We start from the raw sequence: 23,335 nt of genomic DNA, 5'->3' as shown, positions 1-23,335 counted from the left end.
ACTGCACGAATCGAGGGCACAAAGAAGGCCCAGCCATGAGGCCCTCCATCCATCAACCATTAGTTCAGAGACCCTCGGCAGGTATCTGTCCCACACAGACATCAACCATTAGTTCAGAGACCCTCGGCAGGTATCTGTCCCACACAGACAAGGGATCTTCTCATCTTCAATGGGGAACTTGTAGTCATACGTGAACTCCTCATTGATGCTGATTGGCTGCCGGGAGTATATCACTATCTTCTTCTGAGATTCCACTGTGATTATCTTTGCGTAGCAATTAGGCTGAATGTCAAAACAACACAGGAGGCACATTAAGTTAGTTCCAATCATGTTTGCTGTACAATAAGTACTATACAACAAACTGGAGACAATACGTTCACATGGCTTATACACATGGCACTGTACACGAACAACAAGCTATATTAATTTATGAAAAAAAACATAAAAGGATGAAATATGGAGATACAAGGTTTATGTCCAACAGGAGTGTCCAGTCTTCAGACACAATTAATGAATGTTCTGTATTGTCTTAGTGGATTTACTCACATTGCAGCTGTGGTTGATAAACCTGGCTAGGTTCCCACACTTTGTGGCGTCAATGATGATATCGTCATCAATTCTGAACAAATAACTACTTCCGATACCCTCGTCTTCATATCGTTTCTCCCGCATGTCTGCAACAACCTGAAGAGGAAAAGTAACAAATCGAACCTTTAATAATCTGAGGAGAAGATGTGCTATCACCCTGCTACAAATTACATTTTTAAAGGTTAAATTAACACTCAGAATTTTGCTATGCATATTTCAGTTATTCTCATTCTTTGGTCTCACCTGTCTGATGGTCTGGCCAACATATTCAATAACCATTTCATCAACTGCTATGGGCTCCATGGCAAAAAGGCCCCAGTCATGGATGTGACTCCGGCTGAAACGGATCCTCTTCTTGCGGAACTGAGGGAAACGGGTAAACATTTGCTAGGATCATAATGTGTATTTTCTGGCACGGTGCTGTATACTGTATTGCCCATTTAATTGTCTCCACCAGGCCGAAGGCATGGTGAGAGAGTATGTTTTGCACTCCATCCGTGTGTGTGTGTGTCCGTCCGTGTGTGTGTCCGTCCGTGTGTCCTTCCGTCCGTCCGTTACCAGCTAATCTCCGGCACCGTTAACCCGGTCGATGCCAAACTTTGCACACACACTCCCTAGATGCCAACGATGAACCTCTGCCCCGCATTTCCCAGAACGGCCTGTTATAGCGCCACCATGAGGCAGCTTTTCACATTTGTTACCTAAAACTGCACCGATCTGCGTGAAACGTTGCATGCACACTCCCTAGAGGCCAAGGACAAACCTTTGACCTGCATTTTCCGCATCTGCCTTTTATAGCGCCACCAGGAGGCCGACTTTTGTAAAACACATTTTTGGATATTACTCCTCCAGATTCTGTCCAAAAATCTCACAAATCGTTACACAGTATCTCTATGGTGATGTGCTCAAGTCGGATCTGTCCGATATTTCATATTCCACCCTAATTGGCTATAATTGCCTTTCACAGTTTGCAAGATTGCCCCGTTTTGAACAAAAGCCTCAAATCATGAACACAGCATGCAATTTACGTGAAATCTTTCACACATTTTCTTACTAGGCTGAGGAATATATCCCACCCTTTTCACATTGGCCTGTTATAGTGCCACCAACACGTTGATTTTTGCAAAACAGGTTGATTGGAACAAAATGCCTCAAATCATCCAATTGCCATACAAGGCAAACATGTTTATATTACTACTAAACATTTTGCCAAACATCTCACACAGTCCTATCCTCCTGGTGGAGACCTGTGCCCAGAAGGGCACTTTTTCTAGTTTGTCCTATTCCTCATTGGTGTGTGTGTGTGATTGGAATGGTGTCTGAGTGTGACTGGTATTAGCTAAAGAAAAACAAAAAAACAACAAAAACACAGAAGAGAAAAAGCAGCAACAACCTGATATCGCACATTAAGAAAAACTAACAGACAAAGACAAAAGAAAGAAAAAACTGTGTGGAGTTCAGTTACCATATAGTGTGGTCTGGTCTCTAATTGACATAAATGTGGAGCGCCCCCAGCCTGCTGGACGACCACCCCCCAGTGCCACCATTGAAGGAGTAAAAGTGTTTGATGAGGGTAAGATACTGAGATGAGTTTTTATAGGGGATTTGCTGGTGTCAAATTGAGTCTAAATTGGTAACTATACTGGTAACTAGTAGGTGGAAAACGGGGAATATCCGCACTCTCTTAATAAAGTTTGAGTTTCTTTATTTCATGAAATCACATGCAGCATGAGCAGTCCATCTATAGAGAAACGCGTTTCGGCACGCAGGCCTTCCTCAGCGTTTCAAACTCAGTTTGAGTTTGAAACGCTGAGGAAGGCCTGCGTGCCGAGACTCAACTTGACTCAACTTGACTCCCTGAGTAGAGCACGCCTTCACCTATAACGGTTTTGTTGTTCTAACTAGTAGGTGGAACCACACAGGTGATTGGCTCCTGTCTTCATAGACTGGCCTATAAAGATGCCTTCCTCCTGCAGCTCTCTCTGTTCTTTATGTTACAGTAGTACTAGTTTAAGTTACCATTGGTTAAAGTTCTGGATAATGTAATGCCATGAGAGTGTAGGGGTGGGTGACCTCTTTTTGTTATTAGTTAGTTTTTGTTAGTTTATATTAAGTACGATATTTGTATTCTTGGTTTCCTGTCCCACCCTGAGGTAACGTTCACATGTTTTTTTAATTATCTTAAATATAAAATAAATCCTTGACATTTGGATTTTAAACCTGTGTGGACTGGCTGTTTGGGGACTGGGAAGGAGCTGGAGTCTGTCTATAATGTTACACCTAGTGACTCCTAGACTGGGTTGTAATAACACTAAAAACTGCTGTTGAGTTGAGGAACAGCAGCATTATTAGCAGTGAACAAATGAAGATGTTTTCTTACCTTGAGCTGGTTGAATCTGACCAGTTCACTGTCACAGCTGAACGAGGACAGCAGACGACGCTGCTCAGACCTGAAGTCAGATCCAGAGCGCAAGGAGGTCTGTGGTAGGGCTGGCACAGTCCCTCCCTGTAGGAAAACACAGCTTTCAAAAACTGTCCATGGAAATTTACTTAAGTGAGAGACCGGTGTGCTCACTGCATACCTGTGTGCTTGTAGATGGAAGGTCTGCGTTCAGTAGTGCATTGTTGAGGTATCTCATTTTATCCATCCTACTGATTTTGTAGAAACCCTCAGCACGGGCACATCCACTCACATGGCTCCGCTGCCAGCTGCTGTGGTCCTCACTACTTTCTGCCAGGACTCCACTCAGTAATTGAGATTAAGGAAGTACACACTACAGTATGATGTACAATATGACTTTTGTTATGGCACCAGACTAAACTGTGATTTCTTCATTTCAATCAATGAACATTTCCATTTTTTTTATGTTGACTTATCGACTTTGCCTTGATTTCTTCAATATTTTGATCAGATAATCTGTTGTGCTGGGGATAGTGGGGATCTTTCCTGTAACAAAAGAGCTTGTGGATTTGTGAATTGTGGCTGTATGGGAAACACAAATCACAACTTGATGGATCTGTCAAGGCAGTATCCTCATGCTCTCTTCTCAGGAAGAGACCGTATCACTGGCCTGGCACTAACATCTAATACTTTTACTTATAGTCACTGCACTGTTTCTGTCTTCAAAAGGATATAAGGATGAGGAATCCAACGTATATCACTGAGCCAACTAAAGCCACTACCCTTCTGAAGCAGCCAGTCATATGTATCCTGCAGCAGCCTTGCATCCTCCTCATCGAGACCCTTCCTCCAAAAACGGTGGAGTATTCTCCTCTCCTCAGACCTCGAACGACACCTGGCATGAGGACGGCGAGGGTAGTGTGAAGGTCTCAGCAGTGAGCTCCACTTCTGCAATCGGCACATCCTCCTCCACCTCCGCCATCGCTCTCTCCTCCGGGTGGACTTCACTGTCTCTCTCCTGTTCTCCTCATCAAGGAGTCCAGGCATGTTCTCCAGGCCTTGCAGGGGCCCTGCTCTAGCAACCAGACTGACCCCCTCCCTGCTTGGATCGGGAGTCTCTACCGAGAAGTCGGAGAGGCTATAGGGAGAAGACGTTACGACTGGGGATCCGCTGCATGATAAAGGAGACACAGTATTCCTTCCGTGTGAGGCGGGCATAATTTGCATCCTCCTCCGGCGGGACGTGGTTCTGCGGGGTAGGTTAATGTCTCTTCCAGGAGTCTGTGGAGTCCAGATGTAGAGGTGGCTGGTCAGCGGTGGTGGATGGGGGAAATGGCTGCAAAGAGATGGGCTCAGCATTACACCTTCCTCTGAAGGAGTTAACGCTCTTCCAGGCGTTGCTGGGATTCTCAGAGAGCCATGGGGTGTCCACAAACCTCTGTCCTCTCTACCAGGTGTTTTGGGTATATCTTCGTAAGCTGGGTATGACACCTGGATCTCTGATGGGGACCTGCTGGGCACTGACTCGCTGTTTGTGGGAGAGAAGGAAAGATGCTCGGCCAGTATGTATTCACTCTCCAATTGAGCTTCTACTCCCAGGCCTGGTGTTTGTGGCCTTTCCATCTCCTCTGCAACAGGAGGTGTTGGTTTGCCATGTACAAGCAGGTCTGGGTCACTTTCTACCAAGGAGCCAGTAGGGGTGAGGGGCCTAAGGTTTTCCATGTCCACGTATTCCAGTGACTCCACTCTCCATTCAGGGCTCTCCATCTCTACATCAAAATCAGGCTCAACAACTACAGAGAGAAGAATTAAGAGCATACAATTATTGAATCAATATAATAAGTTTTATTATTTATGTAACTAATAATATTATTAACCACTTAAACCCTCTACACCAAATCTCTATATACTATACTCTGTGTATATAGCCGAAATAGCTGATCTTGCGAGCTCACAATTGTAAGCTTGTAGATTGTAAGCTTGTAGATTTGCATTTTTTGTTCAATGTTCGCCCCAAGGGACGACAGGGTTCATGTGGTTAATGTCACAATTTGTGGGTATTTTAGGACTCAAGTCTAAGGTGTTTAGTATATCAGACATGTGACCTGCAACTCCTATAGGTGATGGGGGGCGGAGATGGTCTGGAGAGGCACTCGGTTGGAACTCCATCACTAGGTCAAGTTCACTGGTGTCACATTGACTGACAGCATGCTGTCCCCCTCCTGGTGCCTCCCTCAGGTCCTTCTCGGACCACTCCTTCAGGTCAAGATCTAGCTGTGCACCTGGGGTGAGGGGGGCTGAGGGGGTGGCAGGCGGCTCGAGCTCCATTGACTCCTCGTCTGACGATATCACCACACATTCGATGCTTCTCGTCTCCATACTATCCTCCAGTGCGTCTTCGTCCTCTGTAGAACTACAGTCTTGGTAGGACGAGTCCTCTGTCCCCTCAGAGGAGTAGGACTCTAATGAGTCAGAGTATAACGAGTCTTCAGAGGAGCTAGACTCCACCTCTGAGAGACTCTCTTAAAATAACAAAAACAAGAATGCAAATTAATTAACATCGTTACATCGACCGACCAACGTCATGGTTGGTCGGTCTGTCTGTCTCTCTCGGATCTGCACGTTTATGCTTTGCCTGCCCAGTTTTTGGGATAACCTTAGTTTAAATAAACCCTATTGAGTCTAACTATCCTGCCTCCAGTTGTAGGCTATGTGTTTGGGTCCTGGTCCTGTTCACTACTCGCATGACATTAAGGTCTTTGACACATTATGTACTTATTGAACAACATAAATGCAAGGGTGGAAAGAGAATATTCTATTCAAGTAGAATCACTGTTGAGAACTATTCAAGCAAAAGTACAAAAGTAGCTCTTTTTACGACTGTTTTGATTCACAGCTATGTACATACAAAAAAGGGTTTCAAAGCAAACTTTAATGAAATAGCCATAATAACTGTATGGTATTCTTCATTTCTTGCCTTTCCAAAAGTTGTTGAGTAGAACTGCTGATTACATGAAAATGCTACTCAATTTCAGTAATGAGAGTACTTGTGATTAGTTACTTTCTACTGCTGTGAACAGGTACCTCAACTTGGACCTGAGTGTTTTAACTTACCAGTGTCTGAGGAATGCAGTCTCTCAGTAGTTCTGGAGTCAAAAACATCTCCATCCTCAATTTCATCTGTTTTTTGTGTATCATCCTTTTGGTCATCATCAACTATGTGACACTATTGAAAGGACCATCAAAACTAGTTACAAAATACTGTACATGTGTATGTGAATTTAAATCAAACATTTATTTAGCCATCTCAATTTCATGAGTTGGATTCACATGTCTGAAAGTTTTCTATGTGCATCATTCTCTCGGTCCAAGCATCAGAAGTCAATTCAATTACAGATTGACATAAATTAAATGTGACTCATTGGAAACAAAGTCAACAGTGGGGCAGCAATGCTTCATACATTAGTGCTTTCATACTATTTGAATTCTGCCATAACTCTTCATGTAAAATCACCATTTACCTGGGCTTCAGGAATATCATCATCAATGACTGAGGAACTCTCCTCTTTGTCCGATCTCTCATCTGATGGTGCATTGTCCTCTTCCTCCCCTTCTTCCCCATCACTTTCAAGCTCAAGCGGCCTTGCATGTCTGCGCTTCAGAGCTGGAGCAGTACCTCCAACTGGTGCCGTCTTCACAGGTGTATGTCTGGTTATATCACTTACCTGGTCCAAATCTAGAAAAAGGAGAACTTAGATCAGAACTAGATGAACAAGTTGAGCCACAGCACCCTCTGGTGGACAAACCTTCAGCCAGAGTGACAGACAAACAAACAGACAACCATATTACAATATTCTTGTAATGTATTGATGAACCTGCAAATTAACGGCATGGAGTAGTTATAAGCACTTACTAGCACTGTCACGATGAACATCATTTCCCTCTGAATAAGACGACACATTCTCTGGAACGTCTGAGGTGCTAGGATGGGTTGTTTTCCTCTTCACCTGCATAATAATGTTAAGCCAGCATTGTGAATATATAGCACAAATTAAATCACCATTCAATGTCTTTAAGTCAAAGTGACATTTTAATACCTTGAAGGAGGGCAGTGGAGTGTTTTTTCGTTGGCCAATAATGGAATTTATTAACTTTGCCCTCTCTTCCACTATTTCTATTCCGGCTTTCAAAGTACCAATAGCACTCTGATGACACAAACAAAAGCAATAGAGTTAACACTGAATATTCAAAGCTAATACAGTAATGCATTGTGAGTGTCTTCAAATAGGATTTCATGCAATCAGTGCTGTGTGCCATAGTGTTATTGCTGCAATACATTTAGTGAGATCACCTTTGCTTTCTGCTCCTCACATTCCCACCACAGATCAAACGCATTGAAAGCGACAACCTCAACCATTCTACGTATAATATCCTTCTTAATGAGTGACCTCAGTTCCTCCACGACGACCCCCAAAACCTTATCCACTGTAACCTCATGAGACTCTTCTCTCACAGGCATGTAGCCTGGGGGTGGCACAAAGGGGTTGAACAAGGGCACCGGTAGTGGCCAGGCCAGTCCCTGTAAGGGCAAGGGCACACTACCACGCTCGGAGGGACCCACCATGTCTGAACGCCCAGAAGACTGCCTGTCTGGGGGGAAGACCTGGACAGGGAGTATGGTAGAGGGTGGAGCTATCAATGGTGGAGGGGGTCTAAGTACAGGTGGAGGAATAGGTGGAGGAGGCATGTTGAAGCTGGTAGGATGGCCTGGAGGTGGGATCCAGCCTGGAGGTGGAATGGGAATTGTGCCATCTGGCAGGCGAATTGGAAAGGGCAGGATGGCAGGTGGAATAGAGGGTGGAATGGGGAAAGTGAACGGAGCGACTGGAGGGTGAGAGCGTCCAGGGATGGGATAAGGGGGAGGCTTCGAGGGAGGGCGTTGGATGGTGCCATTGATGAATGGAAGAGGAGGACGCCAAGGCAGGGAGGCTTTCCCTTTGGTGGGATTCCTGACTCCAGATTGTTTGCTCTCAGAATGCCCCACACTTGTTACATGAAGTTGCTGTGAGGGTGATAGAACAAACTTATGATTCTGATTTAGGACTGAAGCAGAGGATCATGTAACTCATATAATATTATCCATAACATAATACTGATTTACGTATTTATTTTCCCTCTTTTGTGAAAAGGTTTCTAAATGATAATAATAGTAATGATGACAAAAAAATACAATAATAATAAGGGTAATAATAATAATAACAATAATAATGATGATGGATGTATGAACAAAATGTCTACAGTAGACATTTCAAGTACTGGTCATTGTGTTATTATGTATTACCTTGGACAAGGACAATGCATAGCATCCATTTTCTATATGATCTCTGTCCAAGGGAGGCTGGTTTGCTTGGCACATATCCACCCGCCTAGTCAAACCCCCTGTCTCTATATGTGAGTAAAGAGAAGGAGACTGTGAGTTTCTCAAAATTGAAGCCACAGCTTGGGCCGTCTCGTCCCCTCCAGAGAGAGGCGTTGGGCTGACATCCTCTATACTGTTGTGGGAGGACTTTTGGCTGGTTGAGAGGGATCCACCAGGAGCTGGGGGGCAGACAGGTGTGTGATCTGAGGCAGCAGAGTTTTCAGGTGACTGAGGTGAACTGTCCTGGTTATGCACACAACCTTCCCAGCCCAGTTCTTCAAAGTCAGATGTGTCCACGTTTTTGTTCAGTAACATTTCGATTCGGGAGTCCAAGCTCTTCATCTCTTGTTCATTGGGGCTTCTAGGATCTGCATTGGGAGGTGAGGGGAGAGGATCTGTAATGCATGTTAGGTAGTCAGGTGGGGAGGATGCTGCTGCCAGCCTCTCCGTGGAGCCTCTCCGCTTCATATTAATGCTTAAGTCACTGGGAGAGCTGGAGCTCAGAGTTCTAGACTTTGAGGTAGTAGTAAATACATCACTGGACTCCTGATCAGCAGAGTTAAAGTAAAAGTAAGACTCTTTAGAGGACAGTGCATTCTGATCCCAAGAGCGTGTGTTACTTGCAGTCTGCATATGGACGGGAAGCAGAGGTTGTGGTTGGAAGTGCTTAAAAATTGAGCTCAAGTCTGAGTTTTTGTACGTTCTCCCATTACAATTCCATCCTGGTTTACGTCTCAACTGTCTGTGAACACTGAAGGTGGAGGGTTCCCCCTGTAGGACAGGAGTGGTCTGCAGGCTGGAGTAGCACGAGTCCTGAGAGAGAGGAGTCCCTGTCAGACAAGGGGTACGAGGGGTCCCGTGAGACAGCGGGGTCAACCCGAAGCTTCCAGGTGTGTCCTGCCAAATACTGGAGTAGGCCGTGTCCAGGGAGCGAGGAGTGGTGACACTGGTGGGACTGGAAATGGGCCCTTGTCTTTGGGAAGGTTTGTTGCACTGTAGAAGACAAGTACATATAAAGAAAAACATGTATGAAGTTCCATATTTCTCCTTAACTCCTTCTAACGCTATGGACTACTTAACAGCAGTAAATACCAAATATGTCAACATGATCTCTGCAATAGTATGAATTAACAAAGAGTTTGAAGAAAATATTCAATGGAAAAACAGCAAGCTACCAGCAAATTGTCAATGAGATATTGAAGCGTTTCTTCACTGCTTCCCACTGGCAATGTCCCAGGAGTATACAGCCCTTTTAATAGGAGCTGGACATATTGCATCCTTTTTTCACCTGAGGGGGGTTGCAAGTAGGTTATAGTTACAAATTGTATTGAGGGCAAATTACATAAATACATCAAAATACAAATGAAAACGTTCTTATCACACAAAAGCCATGTTTGTTTCTTAAACTTGTTACCATTTGGATCAATTTCCACATGAATGATGTTTCCCATCACTGAAGTTTCATGCAGATGTTCAACAGCGACATTTGCAGCCCTGACCGTGTCGAAGATGACCTTTGCAATTCCTAGATGTTTCTTGTTCTTAGGATTATATAATATTTCCACTTCTTCTACTTGTCCATACTTTTTGCACATGTCAGTCAAAAAACCCTCCCGCACATTGTCATTTAACCTGGCGAATGTGACTTCTTTGGGGGGAATGGGGCCAACATAACATTCATCAATCTGAAATAAAACACAGGTAATTGTTAAAACATGATTCATACACGACTTGTCAGACAGACTATAACAGCCTATAGGCTACCCTACAGTAATAGTCAAAATAGACAATAATGACGAAAATATTAGGCCTACCTTAAATTTAGGAACCAAAAAGTCGATCATATAACTCGTGAGTCGACAGATTCGGGGGTCTCTTACTGCTTCGATAGGAAATACTCCTAAATCATGAACCTGACAAGTGACAAAGGTAAACACACAATCATTCCATATGTTGCAGCCTACTAGGCCTAGCCTACTAGCATGATAAAAGAACACCTGCATCTATAAAACAGCAACTGTGCACCGACAATAAAATAGAGAGAGAGAGAGAGAGAGAGAGACAGAGAGAGAGAGAGAGAGAGAGAGAGAGAGAACTAAATATACTCACGGGCACGTTAAAATGCTGTCCATCATAACGATACACTTTGTACAGTCGATTTGTCAACATGGGGTCTATTATCAATTTGCAACTTCTCCACTGTTGATGCGCTGTCTCTCTCGGAGTATCTTGTTGATCGCTTTCCATTACATTCACCAAACCTGGAAATGTAAGGAAATAAATAGGCCTATATGCGAAATATTGTCGGTGTCTGGTTCATTTTGGTCCTCCATTGTAACACGCCCCAACAGGTGATGGAGAGCATCACCTGTAGCTTATCCTTCTCAGACAATAATAGGCAGAAGATTGCGCCATATTAAGAATTTCCCCAAACAATCGAAGATATATATTAAAAAAAAGGTTTTATGATTTTTTTTCGCTCTTACCTGTACCAAAACTGTATCCTTTGTTGGACCTACATGGTGTAAACCTAGGGAGGTCGGGGGTTTTCCGATGTAGGCTATAGCCTGCAGGAGGTTGCGCAGGTGTTTACGAATCCTTCCGCACCTGACAGTGACGGTGACATACAAGAGCGAAATATAGGTCCTTTGCCTTTCCTAAGTGTCCGTGGCACTCCGTGCTAACATGGCCCGCCCATAACACATAAAGTGACACTTTTAAGGATATTGCTATATAGGCCTATAGACTTATAATAACTTAAATATAGCCTAGCCTATACTAATAGCTTCTTTATTATTATAATACACAAACACATATATAATATAGGCCTATATAAAGTTTTATTCAAAAATGATCGAAATAATTAATCTAATCAATTAGTCAAACAAAAGGTATGCCTACATTTAATAAAGATATTATATGTGGCCCCCATTTGTAAAATAAATGTAGGCCTAGATATAAAATAAACCAATGATTAATAATTCTACCTCTAAATAATAATTAGAGGTAGGAAGAGACATGGCAACTTCTAACTATAGAAAAACTTGTATTGAAGGTCTCACACATATTTAACAATAGCCTATGTGAGGGGTGGGGTCATTATTTTGTTGAAATGGCAAATGGTGCATTTATATAGCGCCTTTATCCAAGGCACTTTACATAGATTGTGCATTACATTCACCTACACATTCATACACCAATGGCGGCGGAAACCATGCAAGGCACCAACCAGCACATCGGGAGCAATTCACCCTTTGTCAAGTCCCACCCATGGTTGTGCCCCTCTACGCACCCATTGGTTGCTGTTTCGTGGTTGGACAAAAATCCTTTCTCTCCATCCACTACAATTGAAATAATGTGTATTTCAGTTGCTTCATATTGATATTCTGTGCGTTCAATTCTTATTTTAAACTTGGTGTCAGTAAAAAGGAACATCACAGGTGACTGGGCATATCATGTTAGTTTTTAGTTTTTTCCAAGAATGATGTTATAGCAAATTCAACATAAACAAGGCAGATCCAGGGCGGAACAAGGCAGAAAGTGCCTGCTGGTTAGTCAGTCAGGGACCAATCAGAAGTCTGACAAAGGATGAATTAGGGGTTCAGAGTCTCGCTCAAGGACAATTCGACATAACTCTGGGGGAGCCCGGGTTCGAACTGGCAATCCGGCTACTCTACCCCTGAACCACCTCCGCCGACTGCATCACAATGATTGTGATGCGGTCAGTAGTAGCAGTTTATTTTGTGAAGATTCATTATGAAAATTGTGCTGATAACTGTGAGTTCAGTGTGATTTCAGGGAAGGTTGAAATGAGTGCAGAATTTCTGACCTTGTTTGAACATGGTTAACCACACTGGTAAGGTAACCACACAAGCTCTACGTAAAAGCATTCTCTAAACGTACAGTTGGAGGCCATCGATATTGTCCTTTTCTTTTTGCTGAGGTTTGCGTGATCTGTGCAAAAGGACAGTTAACCCATTTTGGGCGGGAACCCCTTTTGGTGTTTTAAACATTATGTTATAATTTAGCTATTGAAAAATAGCAGATCTACAAGCTCATGCGCTACGAGCTTGTAGGTCTGCTATTTTTGAAAAATTGTGAAAATATTTATTTCAGAAAACTGGAGGATTTAGAAGGATTTTTTAAAATTTTGAGGTCAGGCCTAAATGGGTCAAATGATAAGGGTGGCACCCAACTGTAAGTACAACAAGTACAACAATGAACAGTTTGTGGGTGTGCCTGAGGCATACTGGGAAATCCTGCCAAGTTGTGTGGCTGGGGCATTATTGCAGAGGGCATGACCTTGAACTGCCACAGCCCTTGACTGGTGGAGATGACCTTGAACTGCCACAGCCCTTGACTGGTGGAGATGACCTTGAACTGCCACAGCCCTTGACTGGTGGAGATGACCTTGAACTGCCACAGCCCTTGACTGGTGGAGATGACCTTGAACTGCCACAGCCCTTGACTGGTGGAGATGATGGAATTGGGACAAGCCTCAGCTCTACAGTTGGGTGCCACCGATATTGTCCCTTATCATTTGACCCATTTAGGCCTGACCTAATTTTTTTTTAAAATCCTTCTAAATCCTCCTGAAATAAATATTTTCACGATTTTTCAAAAATAGCAGACCTACAAGCTCGTAGCGCGCCACTCGGTGGCGCACTGCATCTGGTATTGTGGTTTAGTGCGTCATCAATGCAGGGCAGCACGTATCTTGTGATTCACACAGTATTAAGCTTCCTATATTAAAGTCTATACACAAAACTGCTAGCCATCTATTGTTCCTTTTCCGTACTAGGGGCGGCCCAGTACAGGGGCTATACCTGTATATGGAAGCTTCCAAGATGCCTGTTTTTTCCATCTCTTGAATCTGCCTCGGCTGCCTTTTGGCTATAACAGAGAGGACCTGTTTTACCTATATTTCTACACATATAGCCTAATGAGAATTACATTTGTACATCACATTTGAACATTATTTGCACAGTTAATAAATGCACAGTCATGCTTTTAAGTATTTATTAGAGCTTTTTCTGAACATTTGAAGTTAGTACTTTATTTTCCAGCTGAGCTGCACTCAGTCTGATGTGTGTGCACCTGGAGAAATGCAAACAAATGTTGGTTGTGAATCATGATGGGAAGTGTAATACCTCTTAATGCAAAAGTGCAATACATGTGTAGTGTGAAGTTTGATTGAATGGTTATCATTACCCCCTATGTTTTAGAATACACCCTTGTAATGTGCAGTACAGGTTCAGATTGTATATAAAATGCTGCCAGAGGTATAGGTGAAAGGTTGGACACCACCATGCTTGGGGTGTTTGAGCTCATGTCCTTTTTGTCAGGTTTGTTATGCTTTGTGAATCAATACACTGTTTGGTTGCACCATACCGGCACCTCTGTACTGAATTTCCAGCCGCTAAATGACTCATCCTCACATTGGCTTATGCAGTCGGCAGGGGCAGAGGCAGATAGGGTGGGCATCCCTGGTTTCCAACTCCTGTTGAACCAGCTTAGTCTGGGTACACATTCTACACATTCTACGCATCGATAGTAGCCAGATTGGGGACTTACAACTACCAGGCTTCTAATAAAAATCACACCCGTGTGAACTGAGTGGTGCAAGGTCTTATATAGCCTGATCAGCTGTGGTCTGACGTAATGTCAGTGACCATGGTAACCATGCTCACCTGTGCACGGACACGTACACAGGTACACAAACATACAGACAAAGCTGGTTGTTGGAGTGGTTTGCACCACTCAAAAACTGCAGTGTCAAATAACATATACAACACTGCTTCATTCTTATTAATCTATTAATCCTTATCTAATGTAATCCTGACCTGAAAGCCTTGCAAAAAGCCTTGCGGCCCCCACCAAGGACGCTGTGGGTGTGTCCTCTCCTCCGCTCATCAGCGCCCGTATCCTAGGTGGGGTTGGCGAAAGGTCCTTTCTGTGGAGTTTGCATGTTCTCCCCATTTCCCCTATGGTAGGTACCCCCACAAAAAACATGCAGTAATCTTGGTTTCTATACTGCCTCCCCCTGGTCAGCCTGATGGAGTGAGCAGAAGCGGATTGCTCACTCCTTATGCATTGGAGGAAGCATGAGCTCAGTTCGGGGCTCTCCCCAGGTTGACAGAGGGAGAGTAGCGCCCAGGATTACGGTGAATTTACCGTGAAAAATGGGTTACAAAATCGTGGGATAAAAATAAAACAAAACAAAAAGAAAAACAATTTGGTTCTTGCTCTGGACCTTTTAAGTGAACTTTAGATTGTGAAAGGCACCTTAATTTTAGTCAGATAACTCACGAATAGATTTAATCAATATTTATTAAGAATGAATAGAAATATGCATATATTTTATCTTGGCGTTCGGCAAGATTTTCTCCCTGCTCAGCACAATTGACAATATGCACACGACTGCCATCTTGCCAGCAAGGTGCTAACTAGGTGCAACTTCCCATAGACAGCCCATTCATCCAAACAGAAAAGTCTTATCTAATTGTAATTGTATTAAATAACGTCAAACTCACCAACATTGCAGCTGTACGAAAAGCTTGAATTATTGTCTTACTATCTGCAAAGTGTTTGGTTCATAAAAATCCACCGTAGACGTTATGAGCTACTTTCTGTCAAGAAATTCCTTGCAGATGATTATTTTTCTAAGTGTCAGAGTTTGGAAGCACTTGTTATCAGTAAAGCAACCTCCTGCTGCCTCCTGGATGTGCAAATTCAAAACAGCTATGGGCTGTTGAGTGATAGTCAACGAGCACTTCCAAACTCCAGCACTTAGTAAAAAATCATCTGCAAAGGAATTTCTTGACAGGGAGTAGCTCATAACATGTCTACAGTGGATTTTTATTAAACAAACACATTGCAGATAGAAAGAGGATAATTCAAGCTTTCCGTACAGCTGCAATGTTGGTGAGTTTGATGTTATTTAATACAATTAGATAGGACTTTTCTGTTTGGATGAATGGGCTGTCTATGGGAAGTTGCACCTAGTTAGCACCTTGCTGGCAAGATGGTAGCCGTGTGCATATCGTCAATTAAACACCATAAAACATAAAGAGCAGTGAGATAGATATACAATAACAAACAAATAGCAGAGCCCACTGGTGGTGCTGGGGAGGCGGTGGGAGCAAACAGGTGCATGCCAACAGTCCAGGGACAAATGACAGCAGGAAGAACAGAGACTGAGGTGAGCTTAAATAACCCGGCAATTGGTCAGCTGACTGCAACGTCAGCGAATGGCATGTAACCAATGAACATGTGTAGTACCATTTTAATACGCATGAATGTGCCCATGATCATATATAGCAAGCTACGTATCATTTAACTCTTGAGTTTAATATTCTTTTTGTAATGTAAGATGCAAGAGTCATCATGACAGTACTTTTCAAGGGTTTTTGCTCGGCATAAGTTGGTATATGATTTTGTCATTCTTGTTTACTAGCAGCAAAATTTGCTGCCCTGCAGAGGTGGGGCAGCCTACACAGCAATAAGACTATCAAACAGGTTTTGGCGGGGGTGGGTGCAAAACAGTTTTTGTAATGTTAAGACTGTTTTAAAGACCTCATCTGGTCTGACCACAATAATGGATGTTCAAGGTGGATAAAGATAGAGCAACAAAGTGGCTGTTCCTGTTTCTCTATGGATGTCCAATTCCACCTTTCCAAAAAGCGAAAGATTTTTCTCTTCATTCTCTGTTTATCTCTGGTTTAGCTCTGCATAGCCAGACAGGTCTTGCTGTGTGTGGAAGCACCTTTTCCCATCTGTCTGTACAGAAACATACCCCAGAAAGGAGCAGAGGGTATACAAGCCAGCAAGAAGAATTCAAGATTGTTATTGTGGGAGATGATGGGGGTTGAGGGAAAAAGTCCCTTGTCATAGCTTACATAAAAGGAGACTTTCCAGACATAAGCCAAGTTGCATGGTTCACTGTTCATTTAGCTTTAATCAAGGAATCATCTGTTCTTATACATAAAACATATTCAAGAGACCTGTGCCCTGTCTCCACCAGGAGGATAGGAGTGTGTGTGTGTGATGTTTGGCAAAATGTTTAGGAGCAATATAAACGTGTGTGTGTGTGTGTGTGTGTGTGAGACACGGCTTGGCCTGTTGTAGCGCCACCATGAGGCTGATTTGAAAACTGTCAAGTGGCATTTCTTCCAAAGCCTAGTGGGAATATACATGCACAGTTTCACCACAACCGGACGCTGCGTTGAGTAGTTGTGGCGATTTGTACAAAACTGGTACAAAGCGGGCTACTCCTGAAAAGTTTAGAAGCCAATCATAGCCAATGAGGGTGGATTATGAGAAATCAAACAAACCTGTCTTGATCACATGACTATGAAGAGCATGTGTACCGATTTGCGTGAAATTTGGATAAAATGGAGTAATATTAGAACATGTGTTTTACATATGTCGGCCTCCTGGTGGCGCTATAAAGAGCAGATGTGAAAAATTCCAGGCAAAGGTTTTTCCTTGGCCTCTAGGGAGTTGGCATACAAAGTTATCCACAGATCCGTGCAGTTAGAGGTAAAACACTAGTTATAGCGCCACCATGAGGCTGAGTTGAAAATGTTCATGTGGCATTTCTTCCTTGGCCTAGTGGGAATGTGCGTGCACAATTTCACGGAAATCACACGATGTGTTCATGATTTGCAGCATTTTGTTTGAAACTGAGCACTCCTGCGAACTTTGGAAGCCAATCTTAGCCAATCAGGATGGAGTCTGAGAACTCTGAAAGACCCGTTTCGTTGAATGGCTCTAGAGAGACTGTGTACCAATTTGCGTGATGTTTGGACAAAATCTGTAGGTGTACTGTCCAAAAACCTTTTTTTGCACAAAGCGGCCTCCTGGTGGCGCTATAACAGGCCGTTCTGGAAATGTTGGGGCAGAGGTTCATCGTTGGCATCCAGGGAGTGTGTGTGCAAAATTTGGCATCGACCAGGTTAACGGTGCCGGAGATTAGCTGTTCACAGACGGAAGGACGGACGGACACACACACACACAAGGACACACACACACACACGGACGGACGGACGGAGTGCAAAACATACTCTCTCCCCATGCCTTCGGCCTGGTGGAGACAATTAACAACCTTATGGTCTTTTAAGTGATGATTCCACCATATCCCTCACTCGATATCCTAATGTCTCAGTCAGAACAATACTATTGCTTGGCACGTCTCCTAGTTGCAATAACATTGAATTTAACTTTAGGAAGGTGGCCAACCTGGTACTGGCATGGTGGTGGACATACACTGTAATGCCATTTCAAATACAACTGATCAAAGAGGCCTATGTTCGATTCCGACTACTCTCCTACCCGGATGTGAACTTGGTACTACTACTGATCTGTGTCATGTGTGCTGCAAGCTTTGAGAACATCTTGAATGTATCCCTACGCAATCTGCTGCATAATGCATTGCTGTTCGGCTCCTTTCAGTAACAGTGGTATCTGAGTTGGGGTCATTTTCAGTAGTACCCTGGGGGTGCACCTTTATGCAATCATCCTCATAGGTGCAAGGCAGACCTGCGTAAAGACAAGATTATGGCCAGGAAACCAAATTTATATACCAACTACATACCAAAAGGAAATTATTACAAAGTTGTATGTGTATGCAAGGACAATGTGGAGGACCAAAACATCCAGAAAGAGTTGTTTTTGTGAGTTCTTGTATTTGTCTATATATGGCTATCAGCTTTGTAAGCTTTTCAGCAACACATTTGTAGCGGTTAGGTCTGGACACATTTCCTGTGTGATATTCATTCTGACTTCCTCAACAATGTTGGTATCATGCATGGGTTTTTTATATGAAATTAAACAAAGAAGCATAAAATAAATACTGCATTTAACTTGCATATCTATCTACCTACCTACACCGGTATCTATATATAATGTATGTATACACACACACACATGTATATAGTCATAATATATAAAATATTAATTAGGAGATTTAAACAGTTTATTTTTTATTGAATACGTATTAATAAACTCAAAATTCAACCTAAATATGTATTTTATTTAAAGACGCAACACAAATCCTGCTGCACGACCTAAACAGGTGAAAAAAAGTCTAGTAAACCACAGATATGCAATCAAAGTGCAACACAAATATTTAGACACTTCAACATGAGACGGAAAACACACTTAAAAGGTGTATATTCACACAAGCACTTAGACTTACATAATAATTTACAGTAGGTCAAATAAATAAACAGCACAAACTAAGAATGCTAAAATCAAAAGGAACCAAGAAAGAGTGGTCATCAATTCTTAATTCATCAATTGATTTTTCTCTTCTTTTTTTTTTTTTTTAAAGAAAGGCACACGTGGCAGTTCTGAGAAACAAAGGTTCAAATGGCTCCATCAACTTCCTTCCCCTCCTTTTCATGATCTCCTGTCCAACGAATTGACTGAATTCAATAAAATCACATGTAATACAAAGTTGACTGCATGAATATCTGCAAGAGTAACACTCCACACCTTTGTTACTTCACACATAAAAAACAGTCAGTGATTCAGACAACTGTGAGAACTACTAAGGGCCTTCATGCAAAACAGAGAATATAAAGTTCAAATTACATCCACAGTATTCAACAATGTGCCACAGGACAATGACAAAAATATACTGTATACATTCCATACTTTGTAGTAGGTTACCACAGAGTATTTGCTCAAGCATCCAAAATACAAAAAGTAAAACGTAACAAAAAAACAGCATGCTTTGGAATATTTTCCCATAGAACACCACCAAATGAATGGGTTATATTAACGTTTTGAGCAGCAAGAATAATTCTGACTCAAATACATTTCTCATACACCAATTTTTCCAAATGAGTGAAAATGTACAAGCTCACAACACATCGCAATGTATTGTGTTTGACTCTGTGAGCTTGTAGATCAGCTATTTTGTGGCAGTGGAACTGACAGATATGTGTGCGTTCTATCACAATACAAAAAACATAATAGTCACAGGCTCCTTCAACATGCTCAAGATGTGACCCCATGGGCTTCAACTGCACAGAACACCAATACTGCCCGAGTTAACATTCACTTTCACTTCTTATACGGGTTTAACAACTTTCAACCTGGCATCCCTATTTCAGCATGTCATAGGCGAATGATTTAATAACAATGTGACAGGGTGTGTACTTATTTTTGCCATTTTCAAAACAAAAAAGCTAAGGTATGGTCAAGGTAAAAATGTACTCACAGTACATTATAACACTCATTCACTAACCACTGTAGGACTGGGCGATATTGAAAATGATTATTGGTGCTTTCAAAAGATATTGAAGGACCAGACATCCTTTTAGAATTTATGTGAATATGACCAATTAGGTTGTTGTTGTTTTCATAGTTCATTTCACTCAGAAGGCCAGGAGTCTAATAAGTTCATAAAACATTATCGTTTTACACTAATGCACCTTTAAGACCAAGACGACATTTAAGTAAAGTATATCATATTACGATAACCAAAATCGTAAACAATATCCTGTTGGATAACATGATATTGATACTAAACAGCATATATATTTTCAGCATTATGCAGAGGAGGAAAATACTGGTGTCCATCAACAATCAGTTTCTTGTTTCCTTAACTTTCCATTATAATGTTATCCAGTGTTCTGCATTAATTCTCTATGGCTTGAGAACAAATGCATCCTAATTTTGCAAATGATACAGAAAAACTAATCAGAGCATCTACAAGTTGATCACATAAGTAAAATCTTCAGATCACAGCTGCACTAATCTTCTGGAGTAGAGGATCGGAGTCTATAATACAGATTACAATACACCGTCATTCTTCCAATAACACTAGGCAATACAGTATATTTAAAATGTCAAAAGTGAACATACTGCAAAACCCTGTTTACAATCCATTGATCATGAATCCTATTCTGATAATGGAACAACAGTATGAGAGTAATACAATTAAGTAATTTGAACAAAATGTGGTAATTAAATTAACCAGTTATAGTTGATTTAAAACAACACTAATGGTATGTTGGATTGACCAGAACAACATGTTTGAAGTTAAAACAGTCCAAATAAAATCCTACATCCTGATAGTGGGTCTGGGTCAGCCAAAATAAATAAACAAATAGAAACTATAGACTCAATAGAAGAAACAAAACACCCATGAATTTGTGCTAAAAATATGCAATCACAGCTGTGTGCAGTTCTGCAACAGCAGAGACATTTGGCAAAGTTATGTTTTACTATACAGTATTAATAAAAATATGGATGAGTGACTTTAATCCATTAAAACCGGGAAAGCATCCATTGATTGATTGATTGATTGAAGAATTTATTAACAGTTTGCTTTACAGTACAGTACAGTTTAATTACAGTACATTTCAAGCACAAACTCAATACAAAGGCTGTTAACTGTGACATGACATTTTAGATCAGGGGTTTTCAACTGATTGTGAATGAGGGACCACCACCCTGACTTAGAATCAACCAGGGGACCACTTGTTGTGTTGGGTGGGGATATGGGCTAAGATTAGTGCTTTTTTAACACTTGCTATACATCCCACTGTTTCTCAACCTCTTGAGATTCTAACTCCCCTTTTCTGTTGAATTTCTTGACTTCCAACTTGTCAGTAAATTACTACATGGATGGTCATAATAGGTCACCAGGTCATTCAGTTCACGGTTTCTCAACTAGTGGAAAGATTTTTTTTTTTTAAATCAACAAATCCTACATTACTAAATGAATGGTCAGGGACCACTCAAGCAGGGCCCAGGGGAAGAAAGCACCCATCAGGTGCAATGGATTAATAACAATGAATACCAATCTGTTCAGTTCACCTTAGGTCTAAATAAACTACACAGCTGCCTCATGTGTGAATTACAGTATTATTTGCATGGATAAAAGCCGTAAAAACCTCTTGACAACATAAACATTGTAAATTAGTCATGTTTTAGAATATCAGTAACTAATCAGTAATAAACATGAACAAACTGATGAAATTCCATCGACCTGAACACTATTACTAGTATACTAGACTACTATCAAAACCACTGATGTAACCCATTACATTTGCATGATATTGCACACACATGCCCGTCAGTCTTTCAGACGTATAACATTTCTGCATTGAACATAAAAATAAAAAAATGTTACAATTAACTGTAACTTTACTACTCCGATTGAAGGTTGATAAAGTAGCTCACCGCAAAAAAAATCTAATTATTGGCATCGGAATGCGACAAAAACAAAATAATCTCCATGAATTCAAGGCTTCATGGGGTGTGTAATTGATAGAAAATAAGTAATTGTTTGGGTGAACTACTCCGTTAACCGATTTACCTTGGCATGAGTGGCAGGTCTATTTGCATACAACATAGAAAGGACGGCGAACATGCAGTATTCAAAAGTGGACTGACAAATTCTGTAACAAAAGAATATAATCTTTTTACTTATTATAGTTAATAAAATGCATTTGAGCACACGTCACAACTTCACATCCTCTTCATCAGAACTTTACCATTAAGGTTCTGTTGAGAGAGTCAGCTGCACATCCATTCCTCATCAGGGAAAATGGACTGACGCCTGCACATCATCGTTCTCAGTGGTCCTGTGGTCCAACTGGGTCTGAAGCCGAATAACTGATTCCAGCTCTCGGATCTGACGGTCTGTTTTGTGACTCACAAGTGTGCGGTAGAAGTGAACAGCGAAGACAATGAATACTAATCCAAATGGTACCATGATGGCCGTTGAGGCGATGGCGGCGGCCTCACCAGAACTCATTGTGGCATTTTTCTCATGGGGGGGTCTGAGAGGCAAGAACTTGACCCAGCACAACAGAACCACCTCAGTGAGGAAGAGAAGGGTGCCAATGACTGTGGAGAAAGCCCAAGCCAGTTCTATGTGACGGTGCATGCGCTCGTGGGGAGATTCGTGGACAGAATTCAGATTATGAACATTGCTGACAGCCTCCAGATTAGGAAGAATACAGGTGCTGATCATAAGGGCGAAGAGATGCACTGCAACCAGAATAGTGGTACAGGCACTAAATGCTATCAGCAAACCTGGGGGATACGTATGATCTGTCTCCAGTTGGACCTCCACCATGGCAACCTGAAACAAATAGAAAGGACATTTTCCCAAATGTGTTTAAGGCATAATTTTCATGTGAGCTGAGCAGTAACAGAATGGTACACCCATGTATAGGCAGAGAGAGAGATAGAGGGGGGGGAGGGGGGAGAGAGAGAGGGGGGGGGAGGGGGGCGAGAGAGAGGGGGGGAGGGGAGAGAGAGAGAGGGGGGGAGGGGAGAGAGAGGGGGGGGGGGGGAGAACAGTTGCCACAGACTAATATATTTTAGCACCATTGTCGTATAATCGTACCTACTGTACTATTTGCAAAATGTTAATAAAGTAATCAATCAATCCTTAATTGACTGAGCCTGATTAACAGTCTCATCAGCATGGCCATAGCACATGCGTCATCCATTGATCTATTGATTTATATCAACGGGCAATTGTGGGCCAGTCTTCAAGTAATTCGGAATTTGATAAGATCAAGTCCATGCAAAGTATTTAATATGTAATGTTACAAAAATGATCCGCGGAATCTAAGTTTACTTACCATTGCGAAACCAGATAAAAGAGCTGAAGTCCGGCTGGTGGCTTTTAACTTTGCTCGGCTCAAGTAAAGTTTTCTCCATGAGAGTGCCTGTAAGGAGTGCTCGTTCAAACTCATTCCGACAGTAAAATGTTTACTTTTCGCAGTTACGTTTTTTGGTGTCAAGCACAATATTCGATGTGAGCGTCGACGAGCACCGCACTTTGGATACGAGATTTGCTACACTGTTGCATGGAACAACGCAAGAAATACGAAAATATAACTCTTGCCAAAAAAAAACATGGACCGGTGCGCGCAACAGCTGACTGTAAGTAAGTA

General features: G+C 42.0%; 2 protein-coding genes across 2 annotated transcripts; both read right to left on the bottom strand.

The window, feature by feature from the left end:
• Positions 1-108: 108 nt before the first annotated feature.
• On the bottom strand, positions 109-10,601 carry LOC306934411 (histone-lysine N-methyltransferase SETD1B-A-like; the record flags this gene model as incomplete). The annotated part of the gene is made up of 18 exons (XM_079516980.1): positions 10,518-10,601; positions 10,223-10,321; positions 9,823-10,093; positions 9,584-9,696; positions 9,140-9,401; positions 8,669-8,776; positions 8,331-8,434; positions 7,341-8,051; positions 7,185-7,194; positions 6,511-6,725; positions 6,104-6,215; positions 5,095-5,511; positions 3,772-4,782; positions 3,171-3,319; positions 2,969-3,094; positions 832-951; positions 547-684; positions 109-282 (listed from the first exon to the last, which is right to left on the bottom strand). The coding sequence occupies exons 1-18, from the start codon at positions 10,575-10,577 to the stop codon at positions 109-111; spliced, it is 4,200 nt and encodes a 1,399-aa protein (XP_079373106.1). The 5' UTR covers positions 10,578-10,601.
• A 7,763-nt stretch (positions 10,602-18,364) lies between these two features.
• On the bottom strand, positions 18,365-23,320 carry orai1a (ORAI calcium release-activated calcium modulator 1a). The gene is made up of 2 exons (XM_079517300.1): positions 23,021-23,320; positions 18,365-22,512 (listed from the first exon to the last, which is right to left on the bottom strand). The coding sequence occupies exons 1-2, from the start codon at positions 23,132-23,134 to the stop codon at positions 21,964-21,966; spliced, it is 663 nt and encodes a 220-aa protein (XP_079373426.1). The 5' UTR covers positions 23,135-23,320; the 3' UTR covers positions 18,365-21,963.
• Between the last annotated feature and the right edge of the window lie 15 nt (positions 23,321-23,335).

The sequence above is a fragment of the Electrona antarctica genome, assembly GCF_951216825.1.
Source record: "Electrona antarctica genome assembly, chromosome: 12".
NCBI lineage: Eukaryota > Metazoa > Chordata > Actinopteri > Myctophiformes > Myctophidae > Electrona > Electrona antarctica.
Note: the sequence above shows the minus strand (reverse complement) of the source record. Positions and strands in the feature narration are given on the sequence as shown.

Coding starts and splice junctions, on each gene's coding strand:
- orai1a (XM_079517300.1), bottom strand. CDS start 23,134: ATGAGTTTGAACGAGCACTCCTTACAGGCACTCTCATGGAGAAAACTT. Junction 22,513..23,020: donor TTTTATCTGGTTTCGCAATG/GTAAGTAAACTT, acceptor TATTTGTTTCAG/GTTGCCATGGTGGAGGTCCA.